At 42.0% G+C, this 21,214-nt stretch overlaps 1 protein-coding gene across 1 annotated transcript; it reads left to right on the top strand.

The window, feature by feature from the left end:
- Positions 1–1,906: 1,906 nt before the first annotated feature.
- On the top strand, positions 1,907–14,834 carry sparcl2 (SPARC-like 2). The gene is made up of 9 exons (XM_079512553.1): positions 1,907–2,027; positions 2,463–2,587; positions 4,573–4,645; positions 9,465–9,576; positions 10,208–10,326; positions 10,501–10,655; positions 12,030–12,142; positions 14,286–14,380; positions 14,647–14,834. Exons 2-9 carry the CDS (start codon positions 2,525–2,527, stop codon positions 14,697–14,699), a joined length of 783 nt encoding a protein of 260 aa, XP_079368679.1. The 5' UTR covers positions 1,907–2,027; positions 2,463–2,524; the 3' UTR covers positions 14,700–14,834.
- Positions 14,835–21,214: the final 6,380 nt, after the last annotated feature.

Raw genomic sequence — 21,214 nt, 5'->3', positions numbered from 1 at the left:
TCAAAAGTACATGCTTTTTAAAATACTTAAAGGACAACTTCAAACATTTTCAACCTATATCTTCATATAATTTGCCCTCACTAATGCTCTAGTGACATCATCGATGGGGAATCCAAGCTAATAAGCTTTTCTATTCCTGGAAAGTTAGCATGCTATAATGGAAGCCATTGTTCTGGTGTTAATAAAAAAAATAAAAAATAAACAAAATCTTCTTTGAAAAAGAAAAACCTCACTGTAAGTGTAAGCAGGTTTCTGAACTGTAAACACTCGACAGCCGTCCTCTGAGACTGAGACACAATACACTGAGTAGGACAAAATATCATGATCATTAGTGATCAATTATATGAAGATGTGTGGAGACAACAGTTTATTTGTTTATTTGGATCCCCATTAGCTACTACCTTAGTAGCAGCTACTCTTCCTGGGGTCCACACATAAAATACATTACATGTGAAATACATTTTCATTACAAGACTGTAAGAAAAACAGTTAAAAAAAATACAACTAAATATAAAACATTTCATTTTCATTTAATTTTCATTTATTTATTTATTTCAAACATATTAAAACATAAATGAACAGGCAAAGGAAATAAAGGAAGAACTAGATTTAAAATAATAATACAAACAAACAAACAAGGGATATCTAATATCCTTATAGTTTATGTTCGAAAAAGGGATAGGAAGAAGTTTAGTTAAAAACTTATCGAGTCCTACCCCTTCTTTGTGTATCAAAAAAACAAACAAAAAAAGTCAAGGTTGACCCTTGAGGACATACATGTAGCCTACGGTTACAGTATGAAAGATTTTAAACAGTGTTCAATGACCATCATCAAAAGCAAGTGACATGAGATATTTCTTTAACTTATTTTTTAAATCTGATTTACTTGTTGCCTGTCTGATTTGTGATGGAAGACTATGCAGCTCTTTCATTGCTCTATATATTACTGTGTGTTGCATTGCATTCGTTTTTGAGATGGGAAACGTAAAAAGACCATGTGCTGAATGTCTGGTATTGTAGGTGTGTTCATCAGAGCTGAACTTCAGCCTGCAATACAGGACAGCCGGAACTTTAGATGAAATAATACCTCTGACAAAAGACAGCAGGGAAATATGAAGTCTGTCCTCCATCAGTGGCCATCCTAAAGTGGCATGCATTCTGTTGGTGTTTGTTCTTTTTGCACAGCACAGAGCAATACGTGCAGCTCTATTTTGGACCAATTGTAATTTCACTAAATCCTTTTTTGCAGCACTAGACCATACCATTGGCCAATAATCCAAATGAGTGAGGGCCAGTGTTTGCACAATTTGGGGAATGCATTGTTGTGGTATATATGTGGAACATCTCTTAATAACAGACAGACTTCTTCCCATTGCTGCAACAGTCTTAGTTAAGTATTCAAAAGTAGAGTACACATTCCAAAGTATTTTCCTATTCATATCAATGCATTGCTGTATTAAAAGTTTGACATTTTACCAACAAATACAAGATTTTCCAGAAATCTTCCAAAAAAAATACCAAATAGCAGATCTAAAGGCAAGCTCAGAACGGAATGCATCGCAAGGTGAGCTTGTAGATCTGCTATTTGATCTGCTATTTCTTCCTAGAAATGTAGTGGTGTCAAATATAAAGAGACAAACATGGAGACAACTAAATTACAAGCCAAAGAGAACACATGGTTTCCCCACCTTTCCCTCTCCCTCCGCCCCCATTTCTTCTTGATCTCCCCATGTCTCTTTTTTCTCTCTCCCTCAACTCATAAGTACAGCTCTCTCCCTGCATGCTACTCTCACATTCCATAAAAAGTCTACACACACTGACTGAAAAGTCTTTGATTTTGTAAGCAAGGGTGGGGGTGGAGAGGCATAGAGACTGGGCAGAGGAGGGGCAGATAAGACAAGAATGTAAAAAAAAAAAAAGAATTGAAGAATCAAATAAAAACAAATACAAAGCGGAGCAGGTGGGACAGAGAGAAAGAGGCATGCAGCTGGTAGAAGGAGAAGGAGACAGAACAAGAGAAAACCCTGGTAAGATTTGTTATTTATTTTTTAACTAAACAGAGTGTGTGTGTGTGTGTGTGTGTGGGGGGGGGGGGGTCTATTTAGAGCAAATTACTTCCTCAGCCAAAAGCTGAATGTCCTCTCCGTGAAACTCAACCCTTCATTTCCACTGTAATGGGAAATTATTGTGGTCTAGTGACTCAATGACCATCATTGTTTCCTGCAGCGTTATTGGAATGGCCGAAAGTAGCCTAATAGTGGGTAAATGACAGTGAATATGGCGGAAAATGAGAAAAGAAAACGAAAACAAATATCTATAATAATTAGCATGGCAAATTGGCAGCCTGAGTGCTTTTTATGAGTGTTCAATTTCAGCTCAACCATAATGGATATCAAGGAATGCATTGAATGCAGAGGGAATAATAGTCTGAACATGAATGTTGTTTTCATTTGGGTTTGCAGTCTGGTTGTCTCAGTAATATCAGTGGCCTGGTTCTGTGTTGTCTCAACCACACATCTCAGCCATGCACCTGAGCATGACCTTTGTCATCCCTCTCATGCTGAGCCTTCTCACTGACCTGGTCATGGTGAGTACTGTGACACTTTAACTGTGTGGCCATGCGTGACATCTGTCTACTTTTATGCTACATCATGAGTGAAACTGAATTTAGGCAACAATTTTGTTCTATCTTGTGCCCCGGTCAGGGGTTTGGTTGCTTTTTGAGTGGTGTAAACCACTCCTACGACTGGCTTTGTTAGTTTACGTGTCTGTCTGTCTGTATGTCTGTCTGTCTGTCTGTCTGTCTGTTCGTACCAAAAATGAGCATGGTTGCTACAGTCACCCAGTTCACCCGGGTGTGATTTCATTACGTCAGACATGACGTCAGATCAGAGCTGATCAGGCTATATAAGACCTTACACCACTCAGTTCACACAGGTGTGATTTTTTATTGACAAAACACAGAGAGGACAGGATTATTCCCAAAATGCAAACATTTTGTTGTTGTTTTGTTGTCTTAGTTGATTTCATGCAGCCGTAACTGTCAACAGCGTGTATATAAAGTTTATAAACTCATCTGGTTGCTACTGCTCCAGTCGGGGTCATTTGATGATAGGTGTTAAATGGTGGTTGACTATATATGGGGGAGAGAGGCCCAGGACTGTACGTAAAGAAAAAATGCACCTGTTTCTCATCAGCTTTGGCGTGCGCTCAGGGCAGATGTGGGTTTGGCGTGGACTTCAAAGCTGCTAGAAATATTGTAAGCGTGTGGAATTGTAAGCAGACTACTGAGCTAGTTCCACTTGGGACAAACATTGGGTTGTGATTCATGAAATATACAGCTTACAAAATGCGACATGCTGTTTCTCATTCCTTTGAACGTGACACACTAAGTGGATGAAAAACATGAGCTGTTGTGTTTCTCTAAACCTATCAAAACACATTTCTATTGTGGTTCAGTATCCCTATAGATTAAAGTTCCGGTTTTACAAAAAAATTCTGCAAATACCTTTAACTTATGTGACCTTTAACTTATCTGTCCTCAGTTAACTTGAAGTATGTCTATACAAAGTTATTGCAGATGTATCTCTGATGATGTCAATTCCCTATACTCTCGTTTCTTTGAACATGATACAAAGTGGATGGAAAACAACCTATCAAAACACATTCCTATACCAGGAATCGGCAGAAATAGCTTTGAGAGTACTTGTACCATAAGACGCCCTGAGGGCGAGAAGCAACCTCGCCATATAGGGCGAGGTCGCATGCACGCATCCGCCTGGGTGACGGCAGACTGCTGGGCGAGCGCTGGCGCTTTGGCAGGGAGGGTCAGATCAACATATGGAATGAATTCTGTACTGGCCATATATGGAGCGTGTCTTGAGTGTACAGGGTTTGATGAGGTCAGATCAACATATGTAATGTCAGAACAGGTCAGCTCCATATATGGAGATCTAAGGGTGGCAGCGGGGGCAGTGTCTTGAGTGTACAGGGTTTGATGAGGGCCCAGGTAGGGCCGGACCTTTATTTTCGGGCCTGTTGAGAAGTTATGAGAACTCTAGTTTTCGCCGGCTGCCGGGCGCGGCTGCACTAATAACTTTGAGGAGGGCCTGTCTAGAGTTCAGTCAAAAGGGAGACATTGAAGAGGAAGGACGGGGTGGGGAGGGATCAACATATAGAATGTCAGAACAGGTCAACTCCATATATAGAGGGTATATTTGAGGTATACAGATACAGATCTAGTGATGATCCAGTCTTCTCCATGTCTGGCTATCCAGGGTTTGATGAGGTCAGTGTTGTGATCTTCATATATGGAGAGTGTCACGAGGCCTGGCGGACTGACGGCCATATATGGTGGTGTGACGTGTCACGCGGTGTGAGGGGCTGATGGCCATATATGGTGGCGTGATGGAACGACTGACAGAACGACTGACAGGTTTTGCAGGTTTTCATAGTAATCTGCGACCTACTTCGCAATTAGCTATAAAGTGTCTGTGTGTGTGTGTGTGCGTGCGTGCGTGCGTGCGTGCGTGCGTGCGTGCGTGCGTGCGTGCGTGCGTGCGTGCGTGATAGGGAGGCAGAGCCCAGCGCAAACAGAGGCAGGCTGAGGAGAGTCTGAGACCTTACATCGGCAGAGTGGCCCCAGGTGAGACTCACTGTACAGTAGAAAGAAAGGATTTCATATTATAAATAATAAGCATTGAATGCTTATTGTGAGGACCAATTATAAGAAGATATGGTTGAAAATGGGTTAAGTGGTCCTTCTCCTTAGTAGCTTCTGGTAGAGAAATCCAACATGTTTTGCTGTGAAGTGGAGCTTTTCTTCCCCTTCTTCTTGAATAAATAAATAAATACATAAATAAATAAAATCTAGATACAATTTTTAATATGCCCATTTGTTTTGCTAAATTGTTTTGGGAGAGTGATATTTAAATGTATGTCATTGATTTAAAAGTCAAGAATACTGTACCTGGCTGAGGCACTTGGATCACTGGAGCTGCAGTTTAACTGCATTGACCTGATAAAGTGTCTAACATTCCAATCATTCTCCATATGGTCAAAATGAAAATCCCTTCCTCACAATTCTCCCAGCGGCCTACCTCTCTATTCATCTATCCATCTTCATCAATCTCATTGTCCCTGTCTTCCATCACACTCTTTGTATGGATTTTTACTTTACATAATCAGTACGCTTTTTGTCAATTCAGAGGAATGTGTGTAGTGGGTTCTTCTTCGAGTCCGTATAGCAATCTCAGATGTCGTTCTGCCAATAACGGGCACAGGCCACAGCTGATGGAGTGGGTTCTGCCAAGTCTTCTGGACTTCACCGGGGGGCGTTGGCCAGTGGTGGAAAGTAACTAAGTACTTTTACTTAAGTACTGTACTTAAGTACAATTTTGAGGTATTTGTACTTTACTTGAATATTTCCAATTTCCAGTACTTTTACTTCTACTCCACTACATCTCAGAGCCAAATCTTGTACTTTTACTTCACTACAATTATTTGAAAATTGTAGTTACTAGTTACTTTGGAGATTTTAATTTTGATTAGAAAACATACATTAACCACTTCAACGCTATACATTTTGGCAATTTGAAAATAGATCTGTTATTTTCAATATATTTTGTAGACAATGAGTGCACAATGAGTACTTTTACTTTTAGTACTTTAAGTACATTTTGTTGCCGATACTTTTGTACTCAAGTACATTTTCAATTCCTTACTTTTACTTGTAATGAAGTAGTTCTAAATTGCAGTATTGGTACTTTTACTTAAGTAAAACAATTGAGTACTTTTTCCACCACTGGCGTTGGCACATTCCAGTAGGTGGGACATTGTCTGTACTGAATACTGACCCACAGCTGCACGTGTCTTCTGTTGTGTAGTTCCAGACTTTCATCAGTGCTTTGCACCTCCCCTGTTCCACACGCAGTCTATTGAGTGACTTCCAGGTTGTCCAGCCAAGGTCGTGGCCACTATAGCGAGTCTTTCTGTTGGTGTCATTCCTCTGTCCGGCCATTCAAGAGCGCGCGTGTCACTTTGCCATTCGTCTTGCCAGATGTTGGCCCTTGCAGCTTGCTGTGTATAGTGGGTATAGTAGATAGACATACACTCAGTCTGAAGAAGACTGAGTGAGTTATCAAAACGTCATGTCATTTTATTAGATCTAAAATCCTTTAATGGGAGCAATTAGGTGTGCAGATCTTTCTGCTCTAATCAATAAGATATTGTTTTAATCCAGCATCCATTTTTTGGGACATTGGGGATGTGCAATGTGCATGTCTTTTTTAATTCTTTCTTAAACAGATATAATCCATCCATATACAATACCTACAGTCCTTATAAGAGGGTTAAATAATAATAATTATTCCTTCTTTTACTGAAGAACAGACACTATGTTTTTGCTCCTGTCTGTCTATATGAGCTCACAACGTGTTGCATCCTTGGTGGGTTGTGAGATCTGCTATTTTCCTTTATACTAACTATAATCTGGAGAACCTTTAATCAAATCATTTGTTTTAAACAATATATTTATTGCATTTCTTTTTTTTGTACAAACAGACAATACAACATAACAATACATAATACATCAGACAATACAATTACTTAAAAAACAAAACAAAAAAACAAAACAAACATACAGTACATACATATAAATACAGTATATTAAAATAAGGGCACTTAGACTGGTAACAACAACAGAGTCCTTATGGCCTCAAGACCAAACAGATGCAGAGAATACAATTAGACATTTTCAGTTTCCACCATTAAATAAGATAAATCATTAATATATATATAATATATATTGGATAAACCGTCCCCATATTTTATCAAACATCTTTTGTTTATTCTTCAAAGTATAAGTGATTCTTTCCAGAGGAAGACACAATGACAGCTCCCTAAACCACTGAGCAATACTGGGTTTACCTATCTTTTTCCACGATAAAGCTATAGCCCTTTTGGCTTGTAGTAAACATAAATCTAGAAATCTTTGAATCTTATGGCCAGGTGGATCAAATCATTTTTTAAGATCTTTAAGATACACAAAGCCTAGTTTAGACTACTAAAAATAAAATGCTATTTAGTGGGTTTTTATATGGCGATGAGTCAATGACCCAGTATTGAACTGGCCTGTCACTCTCCTATCTTTCGGATTTACTCCAGCCTTATATCGCAGCCATGCCGCTATAAGGTCCACGAGTCCACGACTAATTAGAGTTACAGGGGTGACCGTGCTTTTGTGGTTGCGGGCCCAGTTGACTGGGCCTTCAAATCCCTCCTAAAAATCTGTTCCCAATTCCACCTTTCTAGACTTAGAGGCCTATGGTTGTGATCCGGTCTCTATTTCCGACTTGATATTCATAAAGAATGTTGATGTACTTCCTGGCCTAAAAGACAATCTTATTGTTAAAAACCCTTTAAAAACATGGAACAGAATACGGAAACATTTTGGCATAACAAACCATATTTCTTGTATAGCAAAAAACCCTGATTTTGTACATTCATGTCAAGGACTGTCTAAAGAGGACGAGACGCGAAGACCGTACGGGCGACGCCATGTTGCTCCATGGTGCTCCATGGAAGGAAAGAAACATGCGCAGTTGAGACCAAGGAAGCTGAACGCGGAAGTGTTGGCTGCATATAGCCCATTGCGTACGGTCTACGGTGGCCTTCGCGTCTCGTCCTCTTTAGACAGTCCTTGATTCATGTCAGGATGCAGGCTTTGGGGTATGGAAAGATGCTGGCATCTTGACTATCAAAGACTTGTACAAATCATTCCAACAACTTCAATCAGAATTTAACTTACAGCAACGCCAATTCTTCCGTTATCTGCAACTCAGGAGCTACATCAACTCTGTTCCAGAATATAGGACTGGACTGCAGCACGACCCCCAACCAAGTAGAATCCTTTGAAACTACTATTTCAAAGCCTTAACTAATAATAGTAAAACAGCATGGTAAAACCAATTACAAATAGACGAGGGGTTATGGCGTAACATACTACTCATGCTCAAACAAGTCCTAAATAATACACAAACTACATATCTCCCCAGTAACCAGGAGTAAATTTGACCCACTATGCTCTCCCATAAGCCCTAGGTGCAAAAGTGGACAAGGTACCACAGTACCCACATATGTGGACATGCCCACTAATCAGACCCTTTTGGGTATCTATTCAAGATGAAATTCTGAAACTGATTGGAATTAGAATACCATTAGATCCAATACACTACGTCTTAGGGGCAGACATAAATACCACTATAGCAACTAAAAGTAACAAACATCTAGTACGAGCCTTGCGCTATGCTGCTCGGCTGTCAATCCTTCATAAATGGATAGATGACAAGCCCTCCTAGTGTTATATTATGGTTTGAAAAAGTGCTACGAGGCTCTCATGTGTCCTACGGGGCAACCTGGCCGAATTCGTTGAAGCATGGCTGCCTCTGGCGCCTCATATAGGGGATGAGTGGTCAAATGTTATGTGTATTGGAGTGACCGAGGAGGCCAGTTAGACGATACACCAATGAGGAGGTATAGGGGTCAGACCCCTATATTGTGATGTCTAATATACTCAATTTGGTGTGAAACTGTAAATAGGTAGGCCTACTTGTGATTTGTATATACTTTCTGTCCTTATGACCCTTTGGCATATGTATTATTTGCATATACTTTTTGTTTTTGTCCTGTTATTGTACTGTCAACCCATTTGGGATTATGGTTGATCTGATGAATGTCTTATAGATCTTGATCTAAACCCTCAGAGAACCTCCAAGTGTTTAATAGAGAAAGAAAACAAAAGACTGTTACAGAAGGGGGTTCCCGCCCAGAATGGGTTAAGTGTCGTATGTTGTGTCCATGTGTCTGGGACTACTTTTATTTGTATATTAAAGGATGGTTGCATAACAATTTGTAATTGGTAATACATTACAGATGATATATTCACTATTGTCAACAACAGAATGTGGAGGGGTGTTGTCCATTGGGTTTTTTTTTGGTTTTTTTGCTGCTAGTTGTGTTTTGTTTTTTGTTTGTTTTTCTTGTCTCTTTCTTTTGTGTAAGTCATGTGTATTTTGTATGCTTTATTGTAAAATCAATAAAAAGCTTTGATGACAAAGAAACACAAAAATCTGTTCTCTCCCGCTTTTAGTTGTTCTAAGTAAATGCATTTTATTTGTTGTTGTTTCTTTTGTATCAATGCTTTGAATTACTTTGCGGTTTTAACCATGCATGTTCAGCACTTTGGTCAGCTTTGGGCTGTTACAGTAAATGTTCTATACAAATACATTTTGATTTGATTTGAGTTGAACTGATTGATCACACAATTTCAACATTCTTGAATCTGCCTCAACACCTGTTTTACATGACTCTCAATCTCATTCCGGTCTACTCCCTCTCTCTATAGGCCTACTGTACAATAAAACCAAGAATACCATGGAAATGACAGCTTTCTTCCTATGTTTCAGAGAAGTTATGCGAGCTGCTGAAGTGTCATAGTCCAGTGGGTTCTTGGTGCGAGGTTGTCGAGATAAACGGAGTCCTTGTCCCAAAGTGTGTGTGCCCTCAGTCCTGTCCCCGGTAAAGACTTTGTTATATAATCAACCCAATTGTTGTTATAATCAACCTGTAGTGTAGTCCATAGGGTCCATATGGTAGTCCATATATAGACAACTTACTGCATCAACTTATTTATTAGCACTAGTGCTAATAAATAAGTTGCAGTAAGTTGTCTGTCTCTGTTCCCTGGAGTGCGCAGTCCCTTCCTTGGAAGGTTATATATATATATATATATTCCAAGGAAGGGACTGCACACTCCAGGGAACAGAGACAGACAACTTACTGCATCAACTTATTTATTAGCACTAGTGCTAATAAATAATTGTGTGTGTGTGTGTGTGTGTGTGTGTGTGTGTGTGTGTGTGTGTGTGTGTGTGTGTGTGTGTGTGTGTGTGTGTGTGTGTGTGTGTGTGTGTGTGTGTAATATGTGTGAAATCCCCAAATAATTAGATATAACTGCAGGCAACTAGATATTCCAATCAATCTTTTTAAGATACAAATGTACACCATTCATGTTTACTGTCATTACATTAGTTTATATTGAGAATTGTCACTGTCAGTTAATATGTGAAGGCTTAAATAAAATATCCAGAACTTAATTTCTTCCAGACATGGTGACTAGTGTGAGTACTGTACTGGCTTGTGTGTTCAGGCAGAGGGCGCCAGTGTGCAGTGTTCTGGGGAGGACCTATGGGAACGAATGTCTGTTGCATAAAGAAGCCTGCCGAAAGAGACGGCGCACTGGACTGGCTCACATAGGATCCTGTATAGGTAGTACGCACGCACGCACGCGCGCGCGCGCACACACACACACACACACACACACACACACACACACACACACACACTCACACACACACACACACACACACACACACACACACACACACACACACTGTACAGTAACATGCTATAAATCCTTGTTATTATTTCATTTCACGTCAGTTCCCAAGGCTGACTGCACTGTGGAAGAGCTCGGTCAGTTCCCTTATCGACTCATGGACTGGTTCTTGTTGCTGAGTCGTATGGGAGAGACCTATGCTTCCGCTGCCCCACCCCAGAGTTGCCTCAACCACACCCAGAGAACACAACTGGCACAGGTATAGTTAACACACAGGTGATTCATTCACACTGTTGGAACACAGTCAAATACAACAATTTACAAAATGGTACAGTAGTTGGTTAATCCAGGTCAATGTTTGAATCCAACGATACAAAGACTAGAAGTTTGGTTTAGGACCTTTTCAAGGACACATTTCAATTGGGAAGAATACCCTGTGAAAGGCTGCGTGGCAGTGAACATGTCCCCTTATCAACATCCCTGATCATGTAAAGAGAATAGAGGTCGAGAAAAGGAACATAGACCAACTGAAGAACTGAGCATTATAGGCAAAGGAGAAGAGACAACTGCAATGTAGTAAATGTGTAATGTGTGGTTGATTGCGGTGTCAGTTAATGGTGATGCAATCAATATCCTCAGCAAAATATGATACTAATGAAACCATAAACCAGGGAAGAAATATCAAGGGATCACTTCCATTCCCTAAAGAAGTTTAATGTAGAACTCTTTAACAGAGTGGTATAGTCACTGCACTTCATCAATGCTGTAGCAAAAATCAATGCTAAGGACGTCATGGCAAGAGTTCTTGTTTTGCTCATTATGCAGTCTTGCGCACTTCCCAATGAAATAGGGGCTTTCAGGAAGTCTATGTAAAAATAGGATGAGGTGGTCAATATTCACTAAATTATTCAATAATGAAGCAAAATAGGAGTAACTTAATATCCTCCATGATGATACATGCCAGCCACCATGACCTCTTGCCCTCTACACAACTATTTGAAAAGTGATATTGATATGACGTTATATCATTGATGTTGTTATTATAGCTATGATGACATCTGTGTATACAAGTAGAGCAGCATGCTGTGGACAAATGCATTTTTGGTTGGGAACCCCTTTTGGTGTTATAATTTAGCTATTGTAAAATAGCAGATCTACAAGCTCATAGCGCGTCACTTGTAGGTCTGCTATTTTTGAAAAATCGTGAAAATATTTATTTCAGAAAACTGGAGGATTTAGAAGATTTTTTTTTTTAAATGTTGAGGTCAGGCCTAATTGGGTTAACCCTTATTTAACCATATTGTCTCATTGTTTGTCTATGATCATTATACCTGTGTGTTCTGCACAGCATTTTGGTCAACGACAGTTGTTTTGATTAGATGTATCCTTTACTTTACCTTTAACCTACTGTGACAGATGATAGGGTGAATTGAAAAAGATTGAGAAGAGAAGAAAAGAGACGGACAAAACAGAACAGAATATACAATATGATAATACAGTATATATTTACTATATTATAAGGTTTAGTACAACGTTATACGTTTCTTTATCAGTGCAACCAGTTTTTCTTTTAACATTTGTTTCCTACAAACATTCTCTCTCTCTCTCTCTCTCTCGCTCTCTCTCTCTCTAGCGCAACTTTCTCTTGTTGGACAAGAACAAGGATGGGAAACTGAATCGCAGAGATCTGAAGAAGTTGCGTTACAAGAGGTTGCCACTGGAACACTGCGCTATGTCATTCCTTCAGTCAGTACCATGTCCATGTCTCTGTATGCCCTTCCTCCAGTCAGTCAGTACCACAACCATGTCACTATGCTATTCCAGTCAATACCACCACCATGTATGTCACTGTGCTGTTCCCTCCGTCAATACTATAGCTGTCACCACTCACCACACAACGTTGTGTGGTTGGTGTGGTTGGTTTTGACACCACCGGGATGATCATGTTTTAGGACTTCATCCTCTGGGAATGAAAGGCCTGAAGTCAGTCTACTACAGTGTGCTCAGAATTAATGTATGGTTTAGGCCAGTGGTTCCCAAAGTGTGGTCCGGGGACCCCCAGGGGTACCTGAGGGAGTTCCAGGGGGGACCCAGCTAAATGATCATTTGGAACCAAATGGACGCTTATGGGTCTGTAACTCAGAGAGTGTACAAATGGAACCAAATGGACCCTAACGGGTCCATTTGGTTCCATTTGTACACTCTCAGAGTTAAATTAGCATTGATTTTATAATATAAATTGGGGGTCCCAGAGATAGAAATGCTATTAAATAGGGGTCCGTAGACTAATGCATGTAAAACTGGGGGTCCTGGAAATTAAACGGGCTGAGAATCACTGCTAGAGCCGTAAAAATCTTCTCTTATGGAGACCCCTGGCATGTATTTTCAAATGGGGGTCCGCGGGATAATTAGTGTCAATTTGGGGGTCCTTGACATGAAAAAGTTTGGGAACCACTGGTTTAGGCTGTCAACTGGTAGTTTTACCTTCGGAGAGACAAAGATAATGATTTACAACAAGAGGTATATGACCATAATATGACAGTAGCATAGAGATGATAAGCAACCATGCTGACCCCTCTCAGATGGATAGTCAATGATCCATCCATCCATAAACAATCTCCTTGAAAATGAATAGACAAATCTTGGTTATCATAACAATATTGGCAAATAATGTATATGTTTGATTGAATATACAGTAATTGCAGGGGGAACTACTTGCACAATAATGATTAAACAGGCTAATGATTGCTTGGTTCATAAATCCTAGGCTTACTAGGTAGGTGACTATTATACTAGGTTACTGTACTGTTTAGTCATGGACAACCCTGCAGGGTCTGGTCAGTATTAGAATAATGTTCTTGTGACCTGTTGAAAAAAACACACAAAAAACCCCACACAAACTGCCAATATAATGATTCCACACGACACGTTGGAATTTGACTGGAGGCTTGCGGTGTGTTGTTCTTTAACTCATCGCTGTGACCGAAACGGTTAAAAATGTCTCACCCTGTGATGCCTTTGGCCCCGACTCCAACACCATGTCACACCTCCCACCATGCTGTTCTATCAGCAGCCCATCCATCCACTCATCCCCCTGTGCCAATATTCCCTTCCTGTGTCCCCCTCCCCTCTCTTTCACCAACCACACCATCCCTCCATCATCTCACTCCTCCTCCATATTTAAGCACTTCAGCTGTCCTTCCTTCCCGTTTGCATCTCCAGCTTCTTGCAGATCTCCTCCTCACCCATACGACCTCTCTGTCAATCCTTCTGTCCTTCTCACCCTCTGTGCCCTCTTCCTCACCCCCATCCCTCTCTCCATTTTTTCCCCGCCTCGTTTTCTCACACTATTTTCACTTTCACTCTCGACCGACCCACCCCACCCCCTACACACTCTCTTGCTGTCACACTCTCTCTCTCTCTCTCTCTCTCTCTCACACTCTCTCTCTGCCAGTCTGCTGTGACAGGTTTTGTGGGAGAAGGGCTGCCTGTGTCAATGTCAACCCATTCCCAGCAATGATAATGTTTATTACCCAATGTGTGCCTCACTGCCGTACGTGGTTTAGCACAAATTGAGTCGGTACCCTTCAGAGATAATGCCATAGGGTGGGCTGAAAGACAGTGGCTGGTGTACTGCTGTTCCCATTTTTATCTATTTTACATGTGTTTACATTGTGTGCCTATGTATTGCATTATGCAAGATTTGCATACCGCGTACATGTGTGCGTACGTGTGTGTGTACGTGCGGGTACATGGTGTGAGAAGATATGAGAAGATATGCATGTAGGCACACGTGCATTTGTTACAATATCTTTGTCCACTCGTTCTCACACTTGTCGAGGTCACCCACGTGTGCACCGCACTGAGCCATATTGTGCTGTGTGTGCAGGTCATGTGACCGTGACAGGAACAAGAAGGTGACCCTGCGTGAATGGACGTCCTGTCTCGTGGACCGCTCCGAGGCCTGGTTCCAAAGCTTCATGTGTGAGTTTGAAATGTCTCCCCATAACCCATTCAAACTGGAGGCCGATTCTATACAAATGCCTCCTAAATCAGTATAGTTCTCAAACTGACCCTAATCTACCTAATATCTTACTTTTCTACCATTGTTACCTGTGAGGTTTTTGCCTTTTTCTTTCTTTCCTGGAAAACAATGAACTGATGGCACCTGCACGAAAATTAATTTCGCCCACTGATTTACACCGGCTGTGATGTGACAAAAAAACAAACAGATTTGTTTGTTTCAACAGCGATGAAAATGGGTTCCCGTAAGCTGTGTCCGCTGAAGGACAGGCACCTTTGACTCAAGGACGCCGATCAGATCACCCACTCTGGGCCGGACTCACAAAAAATGACTAAGACAACCACAGCTAATATTGTCGTCATCATCATCATCATCATCAATCGTCTTGTCTTGCTCCAAGCAATAGGATCTCACTCCCTGTCCCAAATAAATGGTAAATGGTGCATTTATATAGCGCCTTTTATCCAAGGCGCTTTACATAGATTGTGCATTACATTCACCCATTCACACACACATTCATACACCGATGGCGGCGGAAGCCATGCAAGGTACCAACCAGCACATCGGGAGCAATTTGGGGTTCAGTGTCTTGCCCAAGGACACTTCGACATGTAGCCAGGAGGAGCCGGGATTCGAACCGCCGACCCATGGATCATTGGACACCTGCTCTACCTCTTGAGCCACAGTCGCAAATGCACGGTTCCACCTGTTGGTCTCCCTCGGTACTGCAGCCAGTGGGATACTATGACATCATACACTCCGCAGGTCTGCTGCCGGCTGGTCCATGCATTCACATGAGTGTAAAAAGGCCATAATAAACGTCAGCACTGTCTGGCTGCACCCGGTCATTAATTGCAGTTACTTGTTGTCCTGTGTGTGTGTGCACGCGCGCGCGTGTGTGTGTGTGTGTGTGTGTGTGTGCGTGTGCGTGTGCGTGTGTGTGTGTACGCTCGTGGCGAAAGAGCACAGACCAATTGACAACATTACAGGACCAGCATGCCTCAGACAAGCAATTAAAAGGGAGGTGGAGATAGATGAAGAGATGGATGGGCAGATACTGGCAAACAGACATGGAAGGATAGGGGAGGGGTCGCAGTGCACGGAGACGTGACCGGAGAAAAATAGAGAGATAATCAAGAAGGGAATGAACAGGGGCGAGGGACCACCCTGGTAATGCACTCTGAAGAGAGTGATGAGAGGAAAGAGATGGAAGTGAAATAACCCATTTTGAGCGAGAACCCCTTTTGGTGGTTACATACATTATGTTATAATTTAGCTATTGAAAAATAGCAGATCTACAAGCTCATATGAACTTGTAGGTCTGCTATTTTTGAAAAATCGTTAAAATGTGCCTCAAATCTTTCCGAAAATTGTCATTATTTAGAAGACTTTTTCTTTTTTTTTCGACGTCAGGTCTGAATGGGATAAGGAGGGTGGGGGGGGGGGTGTAATGCACTGTAAATGGGAGTCGAGAGTAATGAAGTAATGCATGAAAAATGGATCAGAAATGAGGGAGGAAAGACTGCGAATGGAGAGCAAGAGGAGGGGGAAGGGATGAGTGGGGAAGTGGGATGAATGGAGGAGAGAGGGAACACGCAGAGGGGGGGCAGCAGGTTTTCAAGGCTGTGAAAACAGTTCCTTTACAGAGAGAGCATCTCATAAGCATCTCTGAATGTGAAGCTGAATTTCTGAGAGTCTTGTCGGATTCAGATACTGTACAAGTGCATTGACATTAGTAATGACGCACAATGTACTTTATATACAACCCTGAGTCACTGAGTCATTTGTTTGTGCATGTGTTTATATCTGTATGTGAGTGTGCAAACATATGCTGAGTGAGTGAGTGAGTGAGTGAGTGAGTGAGTGAGTATGCGTGTCTAAACAGTGAAATAGTTGCGTCCATGTATACACACTTTTGTGTGTGTGTGTGTGTGTGTGTGTGTGTGTGTGTGTGTGTGTGTGTGTGTGTGTGTGTGTGTGTGTGTATGTATGTGTGTGTATGTATGTATGTATGTATGTGCGTGCGTGCGTGCGTGCGTGCGTGCGTGCGTGCGTGCGTGCGTGCGTGCGTGCGTGCGTGTTCCATGATCAAGGACCAGGATTCCTGAGTGGCCTGAGGTGAGTTCTCTGGTACCACTGGTGTCTCAGTCTGGACTAATTACCCAACACATTTCCCTTTTTCTGCCCCGGAGGATGCACAGAGACAGAAAGAGATCTGAGAGCACAAGACGAGGAAAAAAGAGAGGGACGAGAGAGAGAAAGCAATATTTCAAAATTACACCATACAGATACACACTGCCGACATGAGGCAAATGAGGAGCGGTCGCTGTGCCAGACTCAGAAACGGAAAAAAGCGCACTACCACACTAAGTACCAAAACAATATTTTCATTCCCTCTCGTTAACGTCTCAGATTGCCTCTCATCGCTTCTGATCAGGAGAGGGGGAGTGCACCACTGGAGGGCTGTGCATCGTCTATCTTGGTGCTCAGAATGGAAAGCTAAATTGAAGAACAAGGAAGGAAACAAGGAAAATATACGCCAAGAGAGAAAGATGGAGAGACATGTGAAGACCGAGATGAGGAGGAGCAGACAGAACCGCAGAGGAATACAAACGAGAATGGATCATGGATCATGAAACTGTATTATCTTTTACAACGATGAGAAATCGGCAATGATCTAATCATGAGATGTCTCACCACCACCTCTCCATGTGGGAGAGGGGCCCTGAATGCAAGTCCATACATACTCCAATTAATACCTATAGCGGCAGCAGCAGCACCAAACCCCCTCCTCAATCACTCCCCAATGACTCCCTCTGTCCCTGGGGACCGGTCGCTTTTAACTGGGGGGAAATAAAACCAGTCACTCCTCGGGCCACCCTGAAGCTTCTCCTCCCACTAACACCCCCCCAACACACGCGCACACACACACACACACACACACACACACACACACACACACACACACACACACTACCTCGAGACGACAGTCACCATCCCACCCACCCCCACCCAGTGTCCAAACAGAGAGGGACAGTTAACACCGTTTAATGTCTAATCCTCATCTATTGTGAACCAGCTATATTTTACTGTCTCACTCACTCTCTTTCACACACGTGCACTCACGCACATGCGCGCGCACGCACACACACACACACACACACACACACACACACACACACACACACACACACACACACACACACACACACGCAGCATCAAATGTGCTCGGTTCTATGGCGATGACCACCCACTCACTAACCTTGTCCAACCCCCCCGCCCCCCCTCCCCCTGATCAGTGATCCTCTCTGTGATGGTGCGTCCCTCCATATCTATATCATATACATATACTCACTCGCTCGCATCACAAGCATGCACGCACGCACGCATCACAAGCACGCACGCATCACAAGCACGCACGCACGCGCACACACACACACACACACACACACACACACACACACACACACACACACACACACACAGTCCCAGGGGATCCTCTGCTGCCAGCACAGGAGCAGATGGGCGGCTGGTGATGATACGCTGTTAAAAATAAAGATTCCTGTTAACCCGTCATCAGCTATAGAGCACTCTCTCTCCCTCTCACCCCATACGTCCCTCTCATGCATGGCAAAATCTTCTCAGAGGAAAATTAACACTAACGATTTGACTATATGTTTTCGTCTCTCTCTACTTGGTGTATAGCACGGTTTCTCCGTCTTGCTCACAGAACACCTTATTGGCACTTTGAAGAATATGTCCGACTAAACACGAAGAAGCATTGCTGAAAAGTGGGAGGGAAAAATATGCATTCAATCAACGGAGCCCCCCCCCCCCCCCCCCCCCCCCAAAAACATGATATTTAATACATGACCATCATAAAGACAGCCTCTTGCATTATGCATGGCTCGTAAGCAAGACATCAATAATGGATGCAGGGGTGGCAGTTTTGTGGTTTCTTTTCATGCAATTATGCCAGTAAAAAAAATCTTACTCTTGCTCTCTGTTGCTCTCTTGGCGGATATGGAGTTTGTCCAGCGACTTGTTTGTAGATTAATTATTAATCAATTGATACCTGGAACGCATTCATGTCACGTTAGCGTTAGCGTTTTAAACATTATGTTATAATTTAGCTATTGAAAAATAGCAGATCTACAAGCTCATAGCGCGCCACCGAGTGGCGCGCTATGAACTTGTAGGTCTGCTATTTTTGAAAAATCGTTAAAATGTGCCTCAAATCTTTCCGAAAATTGTCATGATTTAGAAAACTTTTTTTTTTTTTAATTTCGACGTCAGGCCTGAATGGGTTAAATGGTAACACAGAGGGTGGGAGGGGGGCGGTGGGGATGGGGGTGTGTTTGTGAGATCAAAGGAAATATTAAGGCCAATACTGATGGCACAGATATAACACAAGGGGTGACCTGTACTGTATCTCTGTGTGTGCTTGTGGTTTGTGAGTGTACTGTATGTGAATGCATGCGTACGTACGTGCGTGCGTGTGTGTGTGTCTGGTGGCACAGATATAACACGAGGGATGACCTGTACTGTATCTTTGTGTGCGTTTGTGGTGTGTGAGTGCATGTGCATGCGTGCATGCGCGTGTGTGTGTTTGTGTGTGTGTGTGTGTGCAGGGACAAATTAGCCATTGGGCCAGTGGGGCCGTGGCCCAGGGGCCCTTGGCTCTCAGGGGCCCTTCTGGGAAATTGGACCGCTCAGTACTAGGTTTGACGCCCTGAAAAGGGCTCCTGGGTCCCTGCATTGGCCATTGATTTAGTTAAATTTATGTCAAAAACATGATAAAAACACGGAAAAACACAAAAAGCTATGGGGGCCCTGCAAAAATGACCGGCCCAGGGGCCCTCATGGGGGTTAATCCATCCCTGTATGTGTGTGTGTGTGTGTGTGTGTGTGTGTGTGTGTGTGTGTGTGTGTGTGTGTGTGTGTGTGTGTGTGATCCAATGCCAGCACAAGATTTCCAACAGATGTCTAAAGGACCCATGAACATAAACACAGCAAATGCCACGTCTTCACTTTTACAATCAAAAGTGTGTTAATACACATATTGATATTCCCTTGTACAATCTGTTACCTCACACCACATCTGACATTGGGTGACCTCTGGTTAGAGGCCCTCAGAGTAGACAGTTGGATATAGCAATTTACTATGTATCTGAATGATGGATACAATGTATGTAACCTAGATACCATCAGTGTCTATTTGTACGTCTCTAAATGTTTTGATGAATTGAACATGATGGACCCTCTTGTAAACAAGTGTAATGCTTAATTGGGTCGTCCACTCACAGTTAACAGTCTCTTTTTCTTACTATGTTCATTAGTACTTTCAATACTAGTTTACTATTTACTTTTAGTGTCTTGTACTGTCTGTCTGTCTTTGTTTGTTTTATTTGTCTTGTTCTGACCTTGATTGGGGGGAGGGGGGGATATTTACATGTCGCATACAGCAAAATGTACATGTATATATGTTTATTCATTGCTGCATCAATAAAAATAAAAATAAAGTGTTAAAAAAAAGTGTGTTAATACTTTCTAAACAATGGTATAAAAATGGATCAAACCGCATATATATAGTAGCCCACCAGAAATAGCCTTCATAAGGTTCATCATAATCTAGTCTTAAAAAGCAACAGCCGTATCATGCCCAGCCAGATTGTCATTTTTTAGAACTTCAGAGGGATTTTAAAGTGGGCCAAAGAGGGAGAAAGAGAGAGAGAGAGAGAGAGAGAGAGAGAGAGAGAGAGAGAGAGAGAGAGAGAGAGAGAGAGGAGACGGATGCTGATGTTGAATGATAGTTTACAACCAGCGAGAGGCTCCTAACTTAAAAGAGAGGAACAGATTTGGTCTCAATTTATACATTCATCAATATCCCTCTCATTGTATAATAGACCTAGGACAATATCTAAAGTCCTGGAAAGGATTTACAAGATCTATATGTGAATTGGTATCGCAGACAACCAGTTTGGCTTCGAGGTTAGGCATACCAGTTCAGAATCTATAGCCTTGATTGAAAGAAATAGCCGAAACATATAAAAAGACTAAACTCCTCAGTTTTAATTGGCTTTATTGAAGTCTCTAAAAGCTTCTGACTGAGTTAATCACCAAAAGTTGTTTCTGAAATTAAATAACGCCTGACTGCATGATAAGAAGACATAGCCTACTGGTATGCCACCCAGACTATGCAGGTCAAATGGGGCAATAGTGTTTCAGCTTCCTTCAGTGTTAACCAATTCAGGCTTGACGTCGAAATAAATAAAAAGTCTTCTGAAAGAATATTATATTCGAAGATTTATGCCACATTTTCACGATTTTTCAAAAATAGCAGACCTACAAGCTCGTAGCGCGCCACTCGGTGGCGCGCTATGAGCTTGTAGATCTGCTATTTTTCAATAGCTAAAGCATAACATAATGCTAACATCAACAGGGGTTTCCGCCCAGAAGGGGTTAATGGAGTATGACAGGGACTTACTTTCAGCCCTCGTCAATGTATACATGAATGTTTTATCAAACCAACTCAGGCTGCAAAACAGGCTATGAGCAGTAATGCCTTGGTAAACCATCTTCCGTATACAGACAATCTGGCTATTTTTTTCCTAACAGTGTTGGGTTTCAACAGCTACTGAATAAATCCTCTGCAGATTTTGCGGTCATACGTACACGATGTAGAATACAATGCTAGTGCTGTCATGTAGAACAAAATGTGATATGGGCCTCCACATTCCAGATTACTCTCAGTCAGGGCGAGTGGTATGTGTTTGTAACAAAACAAAATATCT

This window comes from Electrona antarctica, assembly GCF_951216825.1.
Source record: "Electrona antarctica genome assembly, chromosome: 10".
NCBI classification, from domain to species: Eukaryota; Metazoa; Chordata; class Actinopteri; order Myctophiformes; family Myctophidae; genus Electrona; species Electrona antarctica.
The sequence above is the reverse complement of the archived record's forward strand: the minus strand, read 5'-3'. Positions and strand labels throughout refer to the sequence as shown.

Coding starts and splice junctions, on each gene's coding strand:
- sparcl2 (XM_079512553.1), top strand. CDS start 2,525: ATGCACCTGAGCATGACCTTTGTCATCCCTCTCATGCTGAGCCTTCTC. Junction 10,327..10,500: donor TCACATAGGATCCTGTATAG/GTAGTACGCACG, acceptor ATTTCACGTCAG/TTCCCAAGGCTGACTGCACT. Junction 10,656..12,029: donor AGAGAACACAACTGGCACAG/GTATAGTTAACA, acceptor CTCTCTCTCTAG/CGCAACTTTCTCTTGTTGGA.